Below are 17,251 nucleotides of genomic sequence, written 5' to 3'. Positions count from 1 at the left end.
AGCGTTTCAGGCAACATCCCCGGAGAAAAGGAAGAGGTGACGTTTCGGGACAAGACCCTTCTTCAGACTGAGAGCCATCAATAGCCTCATTTGAGTTATCACAATAGTTCAATTTGATTCTAGAAGCATAAGTGTTTGGAAACAAGGTATTTCATCATGATATGTGTTTATGAAGGAACTGCAGATGCTGGAAAATCGAAGGTACACAAAAATGCTGGAGAAACTCAGCGGGTGCAGCAGCATCTATAGAGCAAAGGAAATAGGCAACGTTTCGGGCCGAAACCAGACTGATGGGGGGTGGGGGGGGGCGGGGGGGGGGGGGGGGGGGGGAGAAGAAAGGAAAAAGTAGGAGGAGGAGCCCGAAGGCTGAGGGATGGGAGGGATTCATCTTGATACTTTGATAGAAATGGAACTTCCATAATTTGTTTGATGTGTTTTTGAGTCTGTCGCTTTTAATTGTATGACTGACCTGGCCAGTGAAATCCCTCTTATGTTGCAAAACATACTTGGCGAATAAAATCTGATTCTGATTCTGATGGAGATCCTATTCCTTGCAGACAGAATTTACTGTTGAGGTGAAAAGTTACATTTAAAGAATCTGATGAATTAAATCGCAGCACCAAATAAGAAAACACCCTTAATATAACCATTTAAACAATACCACCTGGTACAATAAGCAAGTCCCTCCAATTTCAGGATACCAGTTTGATTTTCATTTTCCTTCAACTAAAGTCAAAATTACAGCCAACAAATGTTGGTGATTTTCTCTGAATTTAACAGCTTAGAGCTAATTATTGAACCCCACTTAAAATTAGTGTGTCATAAGTCTATGAATTCTGCATTTGGAAATTAGGCTGCTTTATTTTTACACCAATATAAAATCACATAGTTCTCTATGCATCACTAAGAAATATTAGCTAGTTAATTTATTTTGGTCACAGCAACTGCTACCCACTTTTACTTTAGTATAGTTTAGTTTATTTAGTTTATTGTCACGTGTACCGAGGCACAGTGAAAATATTTTGTTGCAAGCTAACCAGTCAGCGGAAAGACAATACATGATTTCAATCGAGTCATTCACAGTGTACACATACATGATGAGGGAATAAAGTTTTGTGCAAGATAAAGCTAATAGTCTGATCAAAGATTGTCCGAGGATCTCCAATGAGGTACATAGTAGTTCAGGACTGAACTGCACACGTCTCTAAATAACTCTTCTCAAAGGGGTGACTGCTTGCTGCAGGTAGCTGATACCAGACAGCACCCTCTACAGGGCATCTGCTGTAAATGTCAGCAGGATGCTGAAGTCTCTGGTTCATCAACGTCAGATCAAAGACTCCACTCTGTGACCCTTGGGCTTGCAATCTCAACTCAGTTGCTCTGGTTATCTCATTGCATTTCTCCCAAAGGCCACAGAATTTAAAAAGCAAATAAATATTTTACTTTATTGTCACATGTGACAGGTCACAGTGAAACTCTTTGCTGACATACCCAAGGTATGCAAATGGTCACCACATAAAGAGCACTTACAAAGTATCTGTGCCAGGTCCCCCTTTGTTCTCCCCACCTTCCACTCCCTCACGGTGGACCCCTCACACCAGGTCCTCCTTTGTTCCTTCCCTCGGCAGCGGCACCCTCACTTCCATGTGTCCGGCCTCATCCGTTGGTCCAGGCACGGAAATCGCTCTCAAAACATGGGGGGGGGGGGGGGGACACAATTTCTTGGCGGCTGCCAATCATTGCACTGAATCATCATGTCCTCTCCCCCCCCCATTGCCTGCTCGTCCAATCGGCGCCCTCGATCATTAATCCCACCCCCACTGTCTCGTGGAAAGCGGAGATTTTTAATAGCTTTTTTTTTACTGAGTTTTAAAATACAGATTACAAATCATGGGGGGGGCTCTCAAAGCATGGGGGGGACGTGTACCCCCCGGGATATCCGCCCCTGCGTTGGTCGGCGCCATCAACAACCACAGCGCCAACCTCTCCACTATCACCGCCGGGTCCTTTCCGGATGCTTCCGTGGTGCTGTTCCAGGCCCCAGCCGTTGGCTGTGTCGACTCCGTCGGCTGCGGGCACCGACCTGCGAGGCTCCGGCCACGGTTCCTCCGCGGTCTGCCAGGTGGCGTCTGTGTGACTCACGATGACACATTCCAAGATGGCGGCGCCAAGTGGCCACCTTTTGCCAGCAGCACAAAGCAAAGGATCAAATACAACATTGCTGAACTTCTTTGGATGAAAGAAACAGCACAATCAGTACCCTAACTAACAAGCTGCTGGTCTGTTTAAATGGATTAGCGCTGATGCGATCTCTCGATGGCGACGGAACTGCCAATTGCATGGGATTCCCCAGCTCGCACTGTACAGCGCGTACAGTGCCAGGAATCACCGGGGAGACCTTCATTGTGTCCGGTCACATGGTCGACGGGACGGACTGCAAGTAAGACTGAAGCACAGGGTACTACGACCCCTCCTCCCTACCATTCTACTGGCCAATGTACAGTCTCTGGAGAAGAAAGCTGAAAACCTGCGTGCAAGACTGCTTTAACAAAGAGAGATGAGGGCAGATGAGGGGATGCTGTAGGCCCTGGAAGGGCTCATCAGCTTCCCAGACCCAGCCCTCCACCTCAAAGGTTTCTCCATCCTTTGCATGGACGGAGGTATCAGGAAAAGGGGGAGACGATGGAGTAGCCTCATGGTAAACTCTTGGTAGTGCTCAGACATGGCGGTACAGTCCAATTCCTTCTCTTTCCACATGAATTCCTTCCACCTCCCGAGAGAATTCACCTCCATCATCAAGACTACATCCCACCCCAGGCAGATATCCGTCTAGCATAGTTGGAGCTGCCATGGTTAATGGTTAATGAACACCAAACAGCACACCCCGATGTCTTTCAATTCACAGCCAGTGACCTCAACAAGGCCAGCTTGAAGAAATCACTCCCAAACTACCACCACAACGTGTTTAAGAGGGAACTGCAGATGCTGGAGAATCGAAGGTTACACAAAAAAGCTGGAGAAACTCAGCGGGTGCAGCAGCATCTATGGAGCGAAGGAAATAGGCAACGTTTCGGGCCGAAACCCAAGGGTTTCGGCCCGAAACGTTGCCCATTTCCTTCGCTCCATAGATGCTGCTGCACCCGCTGAGTTTCTCCAGCTTTTTTGTGTAACCTACCACCACAACGTGTCCAGAGGATCAAAAATCCTCGACAACTGCTTCTCCACCATCAGTTGCCTATCACTCCAGCTCTCTCACCGGGTCCCTCTTCATGTGTATAGGCAGCAACTGAAGAGTGAAGAGCAGCGCAGAGCTGGTCGGTGGGGGGAGGGGGGGGGGGGGCGAGACAGAAGAAGATCAACTCCAGAATTGCTTGGAATGCCACAATTGTCACAAACCTCATAAGAAAATGTGTGGAAGAGTATGTTTGCATCAGTAGATCCTTCAGGAAGATGAATCCTCGGCAGGGGTCAGGACTTGATGGTATACCTGCTCGCGTTCTCAAAACCTGCATGGACCAACTGGCTGGAATTTTTGCGGACATTTTCAACCCTCTCATTATAACCATAAACCATATAACAATTACAGCACCGAAACAGGCCATCTCGACCCTTCTAGTCCGTGCCGAACACGTATTCTCCCCTAGTCCCATATACCTGCGCTCAGACCGTAACCCTCCATTCCCTTCCCATCCATATAACTATCCAATTTATTTTTAATTTACTGAGGTTTGCAGGCTCCTACCTGCTTAACAAGGGTATCAAAAATACCGGTGTCCAAAAAGAGAAGGTGAAATGCCTCCATGATTACCAACTGGTGGCACTAATGTCCGTGGTGACAAAGTGCTTTGAGAGCTTCATTATGGTGCATATCAACTCCTACCTCAACAAGAACCTGGACCCACTACAATTTACCTACCGCCACTGCAAGAGTTCAACAGAGGATGCAATCTCGCTGGCTCTCCAGTCTGCACTGGACCACTTGAACAATAAAAACACATACGTCAGGCTGGTGTTCATAGACTACAGTTCGGCGTGCAACACCCTCATTCCCTCCAAACGTTACCAAGCTCAGAGAACTGGGTCTCTGTGCATTCCTTTGCACTGGATTCTCCATTTCCTCACCAAAACACAATTGGTCGATTTGGCAACAACACTTCCTCCTCGTTAACCATCAACATAGGAGCAACTCAAGGCTGCGTGCTCATACCGCCTGCCCTACTCACTCTATACCCATGAAGTGTAGCCGGACACTGTTCCAACTCCATCTTTCAATTCATTGACACCACTATTGTTGGAGGAATTACGGATAATGATGAGCAAGAGTACAGGATCCACAAACCTATCTTCATCAACGGGTCAGTGGCGGATGGAGTCAATAAATTCAAGATCTTGGGTATGCATATCTCTGAGGATCTGTCCTGGACCTAGCAGATTGATGCAATTATTGAGAGGATTTGGTATGTTGATGAATACTCTTTTGAACTTCTACAGGTGTAAGGTAGAGAGCATGTTTGCTGAGTGCATCATGGCCTGGTTCAGCAACTCAAAACACCCAGGAACGAAAAAAGTGTGAACACTGCCCAGCCCATCATGGTTACTGACCTCCCCAACCATAGAAGGGATCTATAGGGGGCACTGTCTATAAAAAGCAGCCAGCATCATCAAGGTCCCGCACCACCCTGGCAATGCTCTCCTTTCACTCCTGCCATCGGGATGAAGGTATAGGAGTCTGAAAACTGTAAGGTCCAGGTTCTGGAACAGCTTCTTTCCATCAGGCTATTGAACAGTACCAAGTCCAACTTACCTTCGAGTAATGAACTGCCTGGGTTGCACTGGGGACTTTGGGTTTTGTTTAAGTTTATTTTGCAATATATCAGGGTTTTTTAATTTAATGAACTTTTGTTGTTGTTTATTATATTGTCTATTGAGTGCTGTTATTACAAACCTGCTCTGCTGTTGTTGCTGCAAGTAGAAAGTTCATTGTTCCATTTTGGGACATATATGACAATAAAACTCTCTTGACTCTTTTGACCACGTTTAGTAACATAGCAAAAGCAAGCCCATCCACAACACTGGCCCAGCCCCCAGGGTGACTTCCTCGTAACACTTTCACTTCGCTTTAAAAAGGCACCAACAATTAAGGCACAATGTTCGGACACAAGGAAAAAATTTATAAAGCCTAAAATGTTTTAAATTTTTTTTTAATATTTACTATGGCACCTCAAACTAAATATTCAATTTAATAAATAGAATAATAAACAAACCAACAAACAAATAAATAAATAAATGAATGAATAAACATTTCCTCTCCCCCCCTCTCCATTCCCCCTCTCCCCCTCTCCTCCCCCCCCCCCTCCTCCCCCCTCCCCCTCCTCCCCCCCCTCCTCCCCCCTCTCCCTCTCCTCTCCCCTCTCCTCTCTCCTCTCCTCCCCTCCCCCCCCCTCCTCTCCCCCCTCTCCTCTCCCCCCCTCTCCCTCCTCTCCCCTCTCCTCCCCCCCCCCCCCCCCCCCTCTCCTCTCCCTCCCCCCCCTCCTCTCCCCCCTCTCCTCTCCCCCCCCCACCTCTCCCCCCCTCCCCCTCTCCTCTCCTCCCTCCCTCTCCCCCCCCCCTCTCCTCCCCCCCCCTCACCCCCCCTCTCCTCTCCCCCCCCTCTCTCCTCTCCCCCCCCCTCTCCTCTCCCCCCCTCTCTCTCCCCCCCTCCCTCCTCCTCTCCCCCTCCTCTCCCCCCCTCTCCTCTCCCCCCTCTCCCCTCCCCCCCCTAATCCCCCTCCACCCTCCCCCCCTCCCTGCCCCCCCCCTCTCCCCCTCACCCCCCTCGCCCCTCCCACCCTCTCTCTCCCCCCTCACTCTCACCCTCTCTCTCTCTCCTCCCCTCCTCCCCCCCACCTTTCCCCCCTCACCCACCCTCCCTCTTCTCCTCCTCTCCACCCCCTCTCCCTCATGCCCCTCTCTCTGTGTCTCTGTCTCTCTCTCTGTCTCTGCCCCTTCTCTCTCTGCCCTCACTCTCTACCCCCGCCCCCTCCCCCCCTCTCTAGGTGTGACTGCAAGTTGGGGGCTATGCGTCAGTAGATAAGGTGTTTATGGGGAAAAGGAGCAAATTAATAATATTAATATAATATCAAGGGGGGTAATTAGCGTGAGTGAGGGGAGGGGGGATAGTTAGTTGTGTGTGTGACGCTGCATGCCGCCTCCCCCCCCCCCCCCCCCCCCCCCCCACAACCGCACGTTGGGGGAACAGACCCAACGGGTCTGCACTTGGTCTACTTATAAATAAAAGTTCAGCTTTTTCTCATATCATTTTCAGTAGGTTCATTTAATTTGAATAAAAGGTGTTTCTCCACATCAACCCATTTTCAACGGTATTACACGCATTTTAAAGTTACACCTTTTATATAGATCAAGCATTTTCTTTAAAAACACATTTTAAAATGTGGCCTGATTGCACTAGTTTAGATTTAGCTTCAAGTGGGTTGAGTGGAAATGCAGAAAAAAACATCTTTCATTATCCACGCATTTGAGCATGTAATCTGCTTTGGAAGTACTCATGGTGCCAGAGTGTAAACCATCCGGGTTTATACTAGCAAAGATAAATTATATTTAACTAAACCATTTGAGGGGAACAAAATTAGTGGTTTAAGAGGGGTAATTAGTACATGTTCACGTTATGGGAGTAGAATTAAGCCATTCGGTCCATCGAGGCTACTCACCATTCATTCATGGTGGATCGCATTTTCCCATTTTTCCTGCCTTCTCCCCATAACCCTTGATGCCCATTCTAATCAAGAATGTATCCATCTCTGCCTTAAAAATATCCACTGACATGGCCTTCACAGCCCTCTGTGGCAATGTTCCACAGATTAACTACCCTCTGACTAAAGAAGCTTCTCCTTACCTCTTTTCTAAAAGAGCGCTCTTTAATTCTGAGGCTGTGACCTTTGGTCCTAGGCTCTCCCACCAGTGGAAACATCCTTTCCACATTCACTCTATGTATTTCATAATTCTGTTAGTTTCAATTAGGTCCCCCCTCATCTTTATACACTCCAGCGAGTGCTGGCTCAGTGCATTCAAATGCTCATCATATGTTAACCCAATCATTCCTGGGATAATTCTTGTAAAAAATCCTCTGGACTCTCTCCAGAGTCAACACATCCTTCCTCAGATATGGGGCCCAAAACTGCTCACAATACTCCAAATGCAGTCTGACTAGTGCCTAATGAAGCCTCAGCAATAAATGCCTGTTTTTGTATTTTAGCCATCTCAACATAAATGCATTGCATTTGCCTTCCTTACTGCCGATTCGACTTGCAAATTAACGTTTGGGAATCCTGCACCAGCACTCCCAGGTCCCTTTGTACCTCCAATTTTAGAATTCTCTCCCTGCAGATTCTGATTGCGTAATCAGGAAAATGAATGAGCGACTTTGTTAATTTTAAAACTGTTCTTCCATTTCTTTTATTTTTCCTTCCTCCCCCCTTATTGGCGGGAGGTGCTGATGCCATTTGGATCTCTGTGGCTGTTATCAGATTAGTTGATGCAGGAGGAATATCAACTAAACTAAGATAGACACAAAAAGCTGGAGTAACTCAGCGGGTCAGACAGCATCTCTGGGGTAAAGGAATAAATGACATTTCGGGTTGAGACCCTTCTTCAGACTATGACACAAAAAGTTGTAGTAACTCAGCGGGTCAGACAGCATCTCTGGGGTAAAGGAATAGATGACGTTTGGATCAAGTCCCTTCTTTACACTGCTCTGGGGAAAAGGAATAGGTGATGATTCAGGTCGAGACACTTTTTCAAACGCATTCTTCCTACACATCAACTAAACCTTGTTATCTCATCTACCAAATATTCACACATATGCTTTCCAAAAGCATCGGTAGGTAAGAATCAATAGTTTGATTGATTTTTCCTTTCACCTTGGTCAATGTCTCAGCTGTTGCTTTGATGGGAAAGCAGTTGATTCAATGTCATCCAGTTCTCAGACCTGAGTCTACTTGGTTCTCTGTGGCCCTGTACCACATACATCATGCACTCGGAGGTGCCAGGGTGGTTTAAAACACTTTTATTGACCACTTTATAATTTATAAACCAGTTATTATTTTCAGTTAGGTTTGTTAAAACTAAAAATAGGATCAAATAGTCAGTGTTGCAAAGCAATATTTTACTAGTTTTCAGACTTAATTAAAAAAGTAGTGTTAATGCAATCCATGAATAAAAGTTATTGCAGAAAGTATCAAATTACAAACAATGAACTTCACTTACTTCCGTTCTTGTAGTAGCGCAATTTCTTTCTGCACTTTGTGGTACTCTTCAGCTATCCTGCAGTGCTTCTGAAACACCAGCATGGACTCTTTGGAGTTGAGGCATGGCTGCAGAGGCTGACAGGCATTAGAAATTAGGACTTTGGTGCACATTGTATCAGAGACACTTCACCAATCAAGCTATAAGACATAGTATACTGTATAGCCCAATTCAATCCAACTCCGCCACAAATGGCCAGGTGCGGCTTCACTTCTCTGGTTTACTATTTGCAAGATGTCATTTTCATTTAAACGTTTTACAACTGATAACTGGAGGCTGGGAAATTTTCCAGAACAATTATTATTATTATTATTATTAAAATTTATTTCGGACTCAAGGTCCAGACAAGGGACAACATTACATAAAATACATTGCATATAAAAACACCATAAAATACATCTAAAATCTTGGTATATACACATAAAAGCGTCATAAATTATGTACAAAAAACACAATAGATGATTTAAAATCCAGAAAAAAAAGAAAGAACAGTGTCCTACAAAGAGACAGCGATACCCGTGTCTCCACAGCTGGGATTGGTAGCGTGTAGTGCTAAACCTTATGTTTGACAAGGCCACGATAATTACATTTTTAGAGTAATTTATCCTGCAAATGAATTTATACATGCGATTTTTTAGGATAGCTTCTAAAGTATTGACTCCTGCAGCCACAAACATGTTATTAGCAGTGTTCCCATGGCATCTTTATAAGCCACCTTTAGTCTCTGCAAACTTGTCTTTCCGTAGTTTGACCACAGGTGTGCAGTACAGAGTGGTGTGCAATATGCTCTAAACAGAGACATCTTCATCGCATCAAACCTACGCAAGAGAATATTCGCCTGTACATACAGCATATATCGTAGCCTATAAATATCCTCATCATCTGTCATTTGTTCTGTAATAAAATGGCCAAGATATTTTACCTTATTGCAGACACTAAGATTATTGTCAGACAATTTAAAATCAGGACATTTTAGACATTTATCCTCTTTGGTTCTACAGATCATAACAGCATTCTTACAAGCATTATATTTAATATCATGTTCCACACCAAACACAGAACATATAGTAAGGAGCTGCTGGAGACCAGTGGTAGATGGACTAAAGACCACAAGATCATCAGCAATCATAATAGGGTTCATTAAAATATTACCAATCATGCACCCAATATTACAGGCTTTCAATTGCTTGGACAGATCATAAATATAAAGATTAAAAAGGACTGGGGACAAAATTCCCCCTTGTCTAACACCATTGCTAACTCCAAAACTAAAGAAATACAACGGAAGCGAGAGGAATGACCTGAACATATAGAGGAAATAAATAAATATGAGCAATGCACAAAGTGCTGGAGTAACTTAGCAGGTCAGGCAGCATCTGTGGAGGGAATGGATAGGTGATGTTTCAGCTCAGCTCCCTCCTTCAGACTGGTTGTAGTGGGAGGAGAGAGAGAGTGTGGTGGGCCAAAGCCTGGAGAGTGATAGGTGGATACAGGTGAGGAGGGGATGTAATTGGCAGATGGGTGGGCAAAGGTAAGAGATTAAAAGGTTGTCAGATGAAAAGAGGTGAAAAGTGAAATGTAAAACCAGAGGGAAGAATATAGGAGGAAGGAGATGGGGGTGGAGGAAGGGAAAAGAGGGGCGGGATAACAGGAGAAATAAGTGTGCACCATTTTGCCAAACATTTGGCCTACAAATAGAACAAATAGGAACTGCTGATGCTGGTTTATACCAAATATAGACACCAAATGATGGAGTAACTCAGCAGGTCAGGCAACATCACTGGAAAAAATGGATAATGTTGGTTCGGGTCGGGACCATGCTTTTGAACAAGGCTCCTGAGCCGAAACAACATCTATCCGTTTTCTCCAGAGATGCTGCCTAACTTGCTGAGTTACTCCAGCATTTTGTGTCTATACTTGGTCTACAATGCTTGCTGGATCTCCGGCTGCAGACCATTTGAACCTCCTTTCCCATTGGTGTCTTGGGCCTCCTGCACTGCCAGAGTGAGTGAGCGCACCTGCTACTTGGAGGAACAACACCTCATATTCTGCTTGGGCAGCTTACAACCCAGCGGTATGAATATTTAACTCTCCACTTCTAAGTAATACCCACTCTCTCTTCCTCACCCCAGTGTTCACACATTTTCCCTATTATCCTGCCCCTCTCCCCCCACCTCCTGTCCCCTTCCCTCTACATCCCTCCCTCTGGCTTTACATTTCATTTCCCTTCTCTCCTTATATGACACTCCCTTTGTCTCCTTTTGATCTCTAGCCTTTGTCCATCTGCCAAGCAAACCCCACCCCACCCCCCGCAATCTGAATCCACCTATAATTTATGTGGCTCTGTCCCGTCCCCTTCTCTTTTCCAACATTTATCCCCCTTCTACGGTCAGTCTGAAGAAGGGTCCTGATCTAAAACACCGCTTCATCTTTCCATTCCCTCCACAGATGCTGCCCAACCCACGTCAGTTACCAAGCCAAGCGTCTCTGCATGCTATTCCCAGAAGCCAATTTGCAATCATTCATTCCAACCGCTCCATTCTTTTAAAGCTCTATTCCAACAGTAACATTTCTTATTATCTTGCACTAATTATTGTATGGAAGGAAAAGACTGCTCGAGAACATAAACCAGCAGAAGATAGACTGACTTGGTGGAAATGCTGCAGGACATTGCAAACATAGGTTTTCACGTTATCTTTTCCAGGACCCTCGACTTCCTAAAGGAATTTGGAAGACATCCAAACGGTTAGCCAGTTTTGAAGAGAGCTTTTTGAAGGTGGAGAGATTCTGTTCGATATTGCTCCCTGGCCTGCTTCATTCAAATGTCACAGTTGTGTACTTGCAACTGAACACAGCAGCCATTCCCCAGCCAATGTATACAATACAATAGAAATGTGTTTATCCCAGGAGGGAAATTGGTCCGCCAACAGTCATAAAAACACAAAATACATGAAATTAAAGTGACGAGTGGAAAGGCTTGGGAATGTGCAAAGATTGGGGCGATTGGGGGGGAGAGTCAGTCTCTGTCTACCCCATGACAGAAGGGAGAGGAGTTGTACAGTTTGATAGCCACGAGGAAGAAGGATCTCCTATGGCGTTCTGTCCAGCATCTTGGTGAAACCAGTCTGTTGCTGAAGGTACTCCTCAGGATCAAGGTGCAACTGCAACTTTAAAAACCTGACTTGCCGAGTTCTTCCGTAAGACATTTTCTCAAGCTATTAAAGTAACTGACGCAGCAGAAAGCAAGATTACAAGGAACTTTGAGTCTCACAACATCTACAATGCAGTGGAGAATTGTGCAGATGCATGGACGGAGGGAAAGACGGCAAGGGAGAAAGGTGGATGGAGGAAACTTTGTCCTAACTTTGTTCAGGAATCCCTGGATTTACAAGACAATAGCAGATGTAAAGGAGAGAGCGGTCGCCCTTGAGAATCAACTTCATCTTGAGATTAATGAGGATAATGTCACTTGAATCTCACACAGAAGACGAGTGTAGATAGGACATGTTGGTTAGTATGGGCAAGTTGGGCCAAAGGGCCTGTTTCCACTGCTATAACGAGAAAAACCATGAAGACCTTTTGGAACTGGACAAGAAGCTGTTAGAAGAGGAAAAATAAGGAGAAATTGAAACCCCAGTACCTGAAAATTGATTTAATACTAAAGGATTGGCAGCAGAATTGAAGGCATTTGAAGATGTTTTGGCAATGCAGGAGGATTAAGACCCTTATTTAGCAGCATCACTAGAACCAGTTGCACCTACGTTAGTAGTGTGGAACATACATCTCCCTTCAGAAATATTTTTCTCTTTACATGTTATAGAAACGTTAGCAATGAAATTCTGAATTCCCTGCAAACGTACGGTCACACTCTACTTTCCCCCCTCTTAATTAATCCTTGGGTCATCCTTTGTGGCATTTTTAAATGATCCCCGTCCTTGAGTTTCAATCTTTCTTTTGGCCAATATGAATGTTCTCTCCTTGGATAAAATCCTGAATTTCCCATGTTGGCTGCAGTTGAGTAACTATTTCCATTTGATTTGTGACCCGGATGGGAATGAAGAATTGAAGTAGTTTTTCCCAACACCAATAAATGTTGCTCCTTAAGCAAAGTTCCACAATCTGTTTTAAGCAGCTCACCCCTAATACCATTATAATTTCCTTTATTTATATTCCAGACACTAGTCACAGAATCCAGCACATCACTCACTATTTTAATGAGGAAATCAATCATATTATGGTCACTTCTCCCAGGAGCCTTGCACAACAAAATTGACAAAATAACTCGTTCTCATTGCATGATACCTACCCTTGTTTAATCTGTTTATTGGTTCATCTTTGATGTACTGATCCAAAAAAAATTATCTTGAATACACTGCAGAATTCCTCATCCATAGTACTGTTCCTAATTTTGCAAGCCCAATCTATGTGTAGATTAAACTCACTCATGGTTATTGCTGTACCCTTACAGCATGGGTTTCTTATTTCCCCCCCCATTACCTCAGCTCTTTGGAGGTGGGGTCTGTAAACAACTTCCACTAATATTTTTGACCCCTTGTTTTCTCTCTGTAGTTCAGCCCATACAGATGCCACATTGTCTGAGCTGATGTGGAATCTCACATAGATGTGCCCATCTGGTTTCTGATTTTGTTTGTCATAAATTGCTGTGTAACGATGCTGCATGAAATATCATACTTCCTCCTCAAATTTCAATATCACTTCATTTTATTTACTCTACTACCAAGGTGTGCTCTGTAGAATTGGATTTCTTCTATGTCTCCAAAACTAACATTATATATTTTTACTGTCATTTTGTTTTTTCAAGATATGCTTATTGACATCAGAGGTAAATATAATATATTCATTTAAAGGAAATTAATTTCTGAGATGACACTTAGCTAGTTATCCACAGAGGCTGTATAACATAGCTGAACAGCATTGCATTGTTAATGAATGCAAGTGGCTAACTCAAGGAAAGGATAGCAATATTCTTCAGAGAATATGACAAAATGATCTAAAAATAATTAGGAATAATATTATTCAAAAAAGTTTAGTATTGCTGGGAAATCAATTTTCTGCTCCAGTGTAATAGCTCTCATATCTGTATACTTATAAAACTCTGATCTTGGATGTGTGTGTATTTATTTGTGTAATTGTTCGTCTATGTTTCACATCTCCTCAAATACACGACGCGCTAACGGTGAAATGTTTACATATTCCGATAGAGATTTATGCCATGATGTCACAAATCACTTAATCTGAAAATTTGATGCATTATTTCCCGAGTTATATATGAAAATGTTCACAAATGTGCAAAAACTTGGAAAAGCTTTTTCCCCGTGCTTAGCCCTGCTCGCAACATTGTTGCTATCCAAGTACCCTGACTTTTGCTCGCCCTAGCAAGTGCAAATGCATTTTGTTTAAGTTTAAAGATGAGGGAGGCTGAATAAGGCCAAATGAGCAGCCCCCCTGCGCAGTTGTCGGCTACGGGGGACCAGGCCTCCTGTGTGACAGAGTTGGTCTAGTAAATAATAAAACAAATTGTTTACTGGAGACTCAAGAGACGGCAAATGGTGAAATCTGGAGCATAAACCAAATGGCCGGATGAACGCGGTGGGTCAAGCTGCATCTGAGGAGACAAAGAAGTGGCCGACATTTCAGATCAAGACCCTGCATCAAGACAGAGTGTAGAAGGAAGATGACCAGTGTAAAGAGGTGAGTGGGAAGGGGTTTGTAGAGGATAGTTGAGGAGAGGCTTGATGGGCCGATAGAACCAGGGGGTGGAAGGGAGGAGGTAGAGATATAGGCTGGAAGGTGAGGGGTAGAACCAGATAAGGAAGGGGCTCTGGACAAATGGGACCAGAAGGGAGGAGGGAGTATAGAGACAAAGGCAGAGCTAATTGTTTAGCCTGTGTTGACTCCTCCTGCAGGATTATGGTTTTATATTTTCCTTAGTGGATTGGGGAGAATTATTTCAAAATCAACGTAAAAATGCAGTTGTGTGGCATGTGGTATGTTTCAGTTTGTAGCAAGTTTACTTTTGTAACACATTGAATTGAAAAATTATAGGAAAATAGTTCAAATTGTGTCATATATGTCCTCACAGGGCCTTTATTCCAAATATCACGTTTGTCAAAACTATTTCTGAAGTTCTGCCACATGTTTTATTTTGTATTCATCTTTTATGTCACCCGTGTTTATAACCCCCATTTGGTGCCTGGGGTTGGGGCCTGGTAATAGTGGGTCTAGCTTGAAGAAGACAGGAGATTCGGGTGACTTTAATAAAATTGCAGTGGACTTTAGAGATACAGCGCGTAAACAGATCCCCAGAGTCTGCCCCGACCAATGATCACCCCATACACTAAAACGATCCTACACACAAGGGACAATTTAGCCAAAGCCAATAAATTAATAAATCTGTACATCTTTGGCGTGTGGGGGGGAAACTGGAGCTCCCAGAGAAAACGCAATCACAGGGAGAACGTACAAACTCTGTACAAATATCACCCATAGTGTGGATAGAACCTGGGTCTCCAGCGCTCGACGGCAGCCACTATCGCTGCGCCACTATGCGGCCCCATTAGGTCATTCAGTAATTTCACAGAAAAGGTTAAATCAAAAAATATATATGCTTGGCATATCAGTTGCCTCAGCTGTGGGGCTGTTAGCAGTCCTGAGTATTGCCGTCTCAGCCACAACTCCTTCAAAGAAACCACCTGTGACATCATCAAGCATTTAAATAGGGATGGAACATTTTAAATATGTGAACAAGTTGGGTATTAATTTAAAACCACTGGTTTATATGATACAGTACAAGCTGCACTGAATGAACTATCTTTTAAATAACCTTATTGTATCTGACATCCACCACCTCAAGATTATGTTTATGGCTTTGGGCTATCCTATATCTAATCCTTGCTTCCATCTGCAAAGGTGAATAATAGTTATGGTTAAGTGCCGAGAGAGATGGAAAGTAACTCTTTACAGTTCGCAAAACATTAACAATACCTTGTATTAAATGGTTATTTTACACGCAATCCAATATTAACAGTGGATACAATTTCTGGAATGAAGGATAGAATATTTTTAGTTTTCAATAACACTTTTGTTTTCTGGAATGTCATTACTGTCCTAGTCAACAGATCAAAATCCTGTTACCAAGTCCAAAAAAAATGAGTTTGAAATGCACACAATTGCCAAGAGCAAAGTGACGCTGGAGACATAATGAGACATTTGTTATTTATTGACCATGATTTGTTGCGTAAGACAGGTTTAGTGTTTCTGATTACAGTTAGGGATTTATTGGTGATGTGGTGGTGGAGGTGGTGCGGGGAATAAGAGGCAGGCTGAGGATGAGGAGATGGGAGGAATAGAAAGAATGGAACTAGACAACAAAGAGAGCCATGGCAAGAAAATAATGGAAGAGACTGACAGGGTATAATAAAGCACGGTGGAAGCTGAGGGTGTAAGTGGTTGCAGTGTTTTAAAAGATTCTAACAATAAAAGTGCGGCACGGTGGCGCAGCGATAGCGTTGCTGCCTTTCAGCGCCAGTGACCCGGGTTTGAACCTGACTACGGGTGCTGTCTGTAAGGAGTTTGTACGTTCTCCCCGGGACCTGCGTTGGTTTTATCTGAGATCGTCGGTTTCCTCCCACACTCCAAAGACGTACAGGTTTGTCAGTTAATTGGCTAGGTATAAACGTAAATTGTCCCTAGTGTGTGTAGTGTGTTAGTGTGCGGGGATCGCTGGTCGGTGCAGATGGTGGGTGGAAGAGTCTGTTTCTGCACTGTATCTCTAAACTAAACTAAACTAACCTAAACTAAAAGGATATCAGATAAAGGAGCAGGAGCAGGCCATCTGATCCTTAAAACCCACGCCACCATTCACCAAGATCCTCCATCTCAGTCCCTAATATTAGCTTCCCTGATGAACAGGACAGTATGAATCCCTATTTTGAATCACCAATGACAGAGCCTCCAAATCCCTCAGGTTAGAGAATTTCACAGATATTCTATCCTCTGTGTAAGAAACATTCTCCAAATCATCACTTTTTATGATTGGGTGCCTGGGTTCTAGATTTCTAAGCAAAAGAAAACATCTTTTCTTAAGGGGTTGGACAGGCTAGATGCAGGAAGATTGTTCCCGATGTTGGGGAAGTCCAGGACAAGGGGTCACAGTTTAAGGATAAGGGGGAAATCCTTTAAAACCCAGATGAGGAGAACTTTTTTCACACAGAGAGTGGTGAATCTCTGGAACTCTCTGCCACAGAGGGTAGTTGAGGCCAGTTCATTGGCTATATTTAAGAGGGAGTTAGATGTGGCCCTTGTGGCCAAGGGGATCAGAGGGTATGGAGAGAAGGCAGGTACGGGATACTGAGTTGGATGATCAGCCATGATCATATTGAATGGCGGTGCAGGCTCGAAGGGCCGAATGGCCTACTCCTGCATCTAATTTCTATGTTTCTATCTTCCATGCATTCACTATCCCAATCATTGTAAGGATTTTCCAAGTTTTAAAGGGATCGCCTCTCGTTTAGTTTAGTTTAGAGATACTGTCCAGTGCAGAAACAGGCCCTTCAGCCCACCGAGTCCACCCGGCCAGTGATCCTCGCACATTACACTATCCTACAAACACGAGGAACAATTTTACAATTTTACCAAAGCCTATTAACCTACAAACCTGTACGTCTTTGGAGTCATAACCTGTAACCTTCTCGTCCCTACAGAATGCAGATCTAGTCTATTACATTTCTCCTTATGAAGCAATCCTACCACCCTGGGAACCAGCCTGATGACACAGGAATGGCACGTAGAACTTGGCTTGGTCTGGCAAGTGCACAACCGCAAGATTGCAAGAAATCTCAGAGAATTGTGGATGCAGCCTCGTCCATCATGCAAACCAGCCTCCTCGCCACCTCATCGACTCAACTTACACTGCACACTGCCTTGCGTG

The 17,251-nt window shown here is 44.2% G+C and overlaps 1 protein-coding gene across 11 annotated transcripts in view; it reads right to left on the bottom strand.

Moving 5' to 3' along the window:
- map3k7cl (map3k7 C-terminal like) overlaps positions 1–17,251 on the bottom strand; it is a 110,209-nt gene that overhangs the window by 13,516 nt on the left and 79,442 nt on the right. For all 11 annotated transcript variants that reach the window (XR_008724410.1, XM_055644472.1, XM_055644477.1 and 8 more), the window contains one exon: positions 8,263–8,378. Coding sequence is in view for 10 of the 11 variants with exons in the window: in XM_055644472.1 (XP_055500447.1) it covers positions 8,263–8,378 (116 nt within the window). In the remaining variant the exon portion in view is untranslated. The remainder of the gene's footprint in view (positions 1–8,262; positions 8,379–17,251) is intronic.

This window comes from Leucoraja erinacea, chromosome 13 (genome assembly GCF_028641065.1).
Source record: "Leucoraja erinacea ecotype New England chromosome 13, Leri_hhj_1, whole genome shotgun sequence".
Lineage (NCBI taxonomy): Eukaryota > Metazoa > Chordata > Chondrichthyes > Rajiformes > Rajidae > Leucoraja > Leucoraja erinaceus.
The sequence above is the reverse complement of the archived record's forward strand: the minus strand, read 5'-3'. Positions and strand labels throughout refer to the sequence as shown.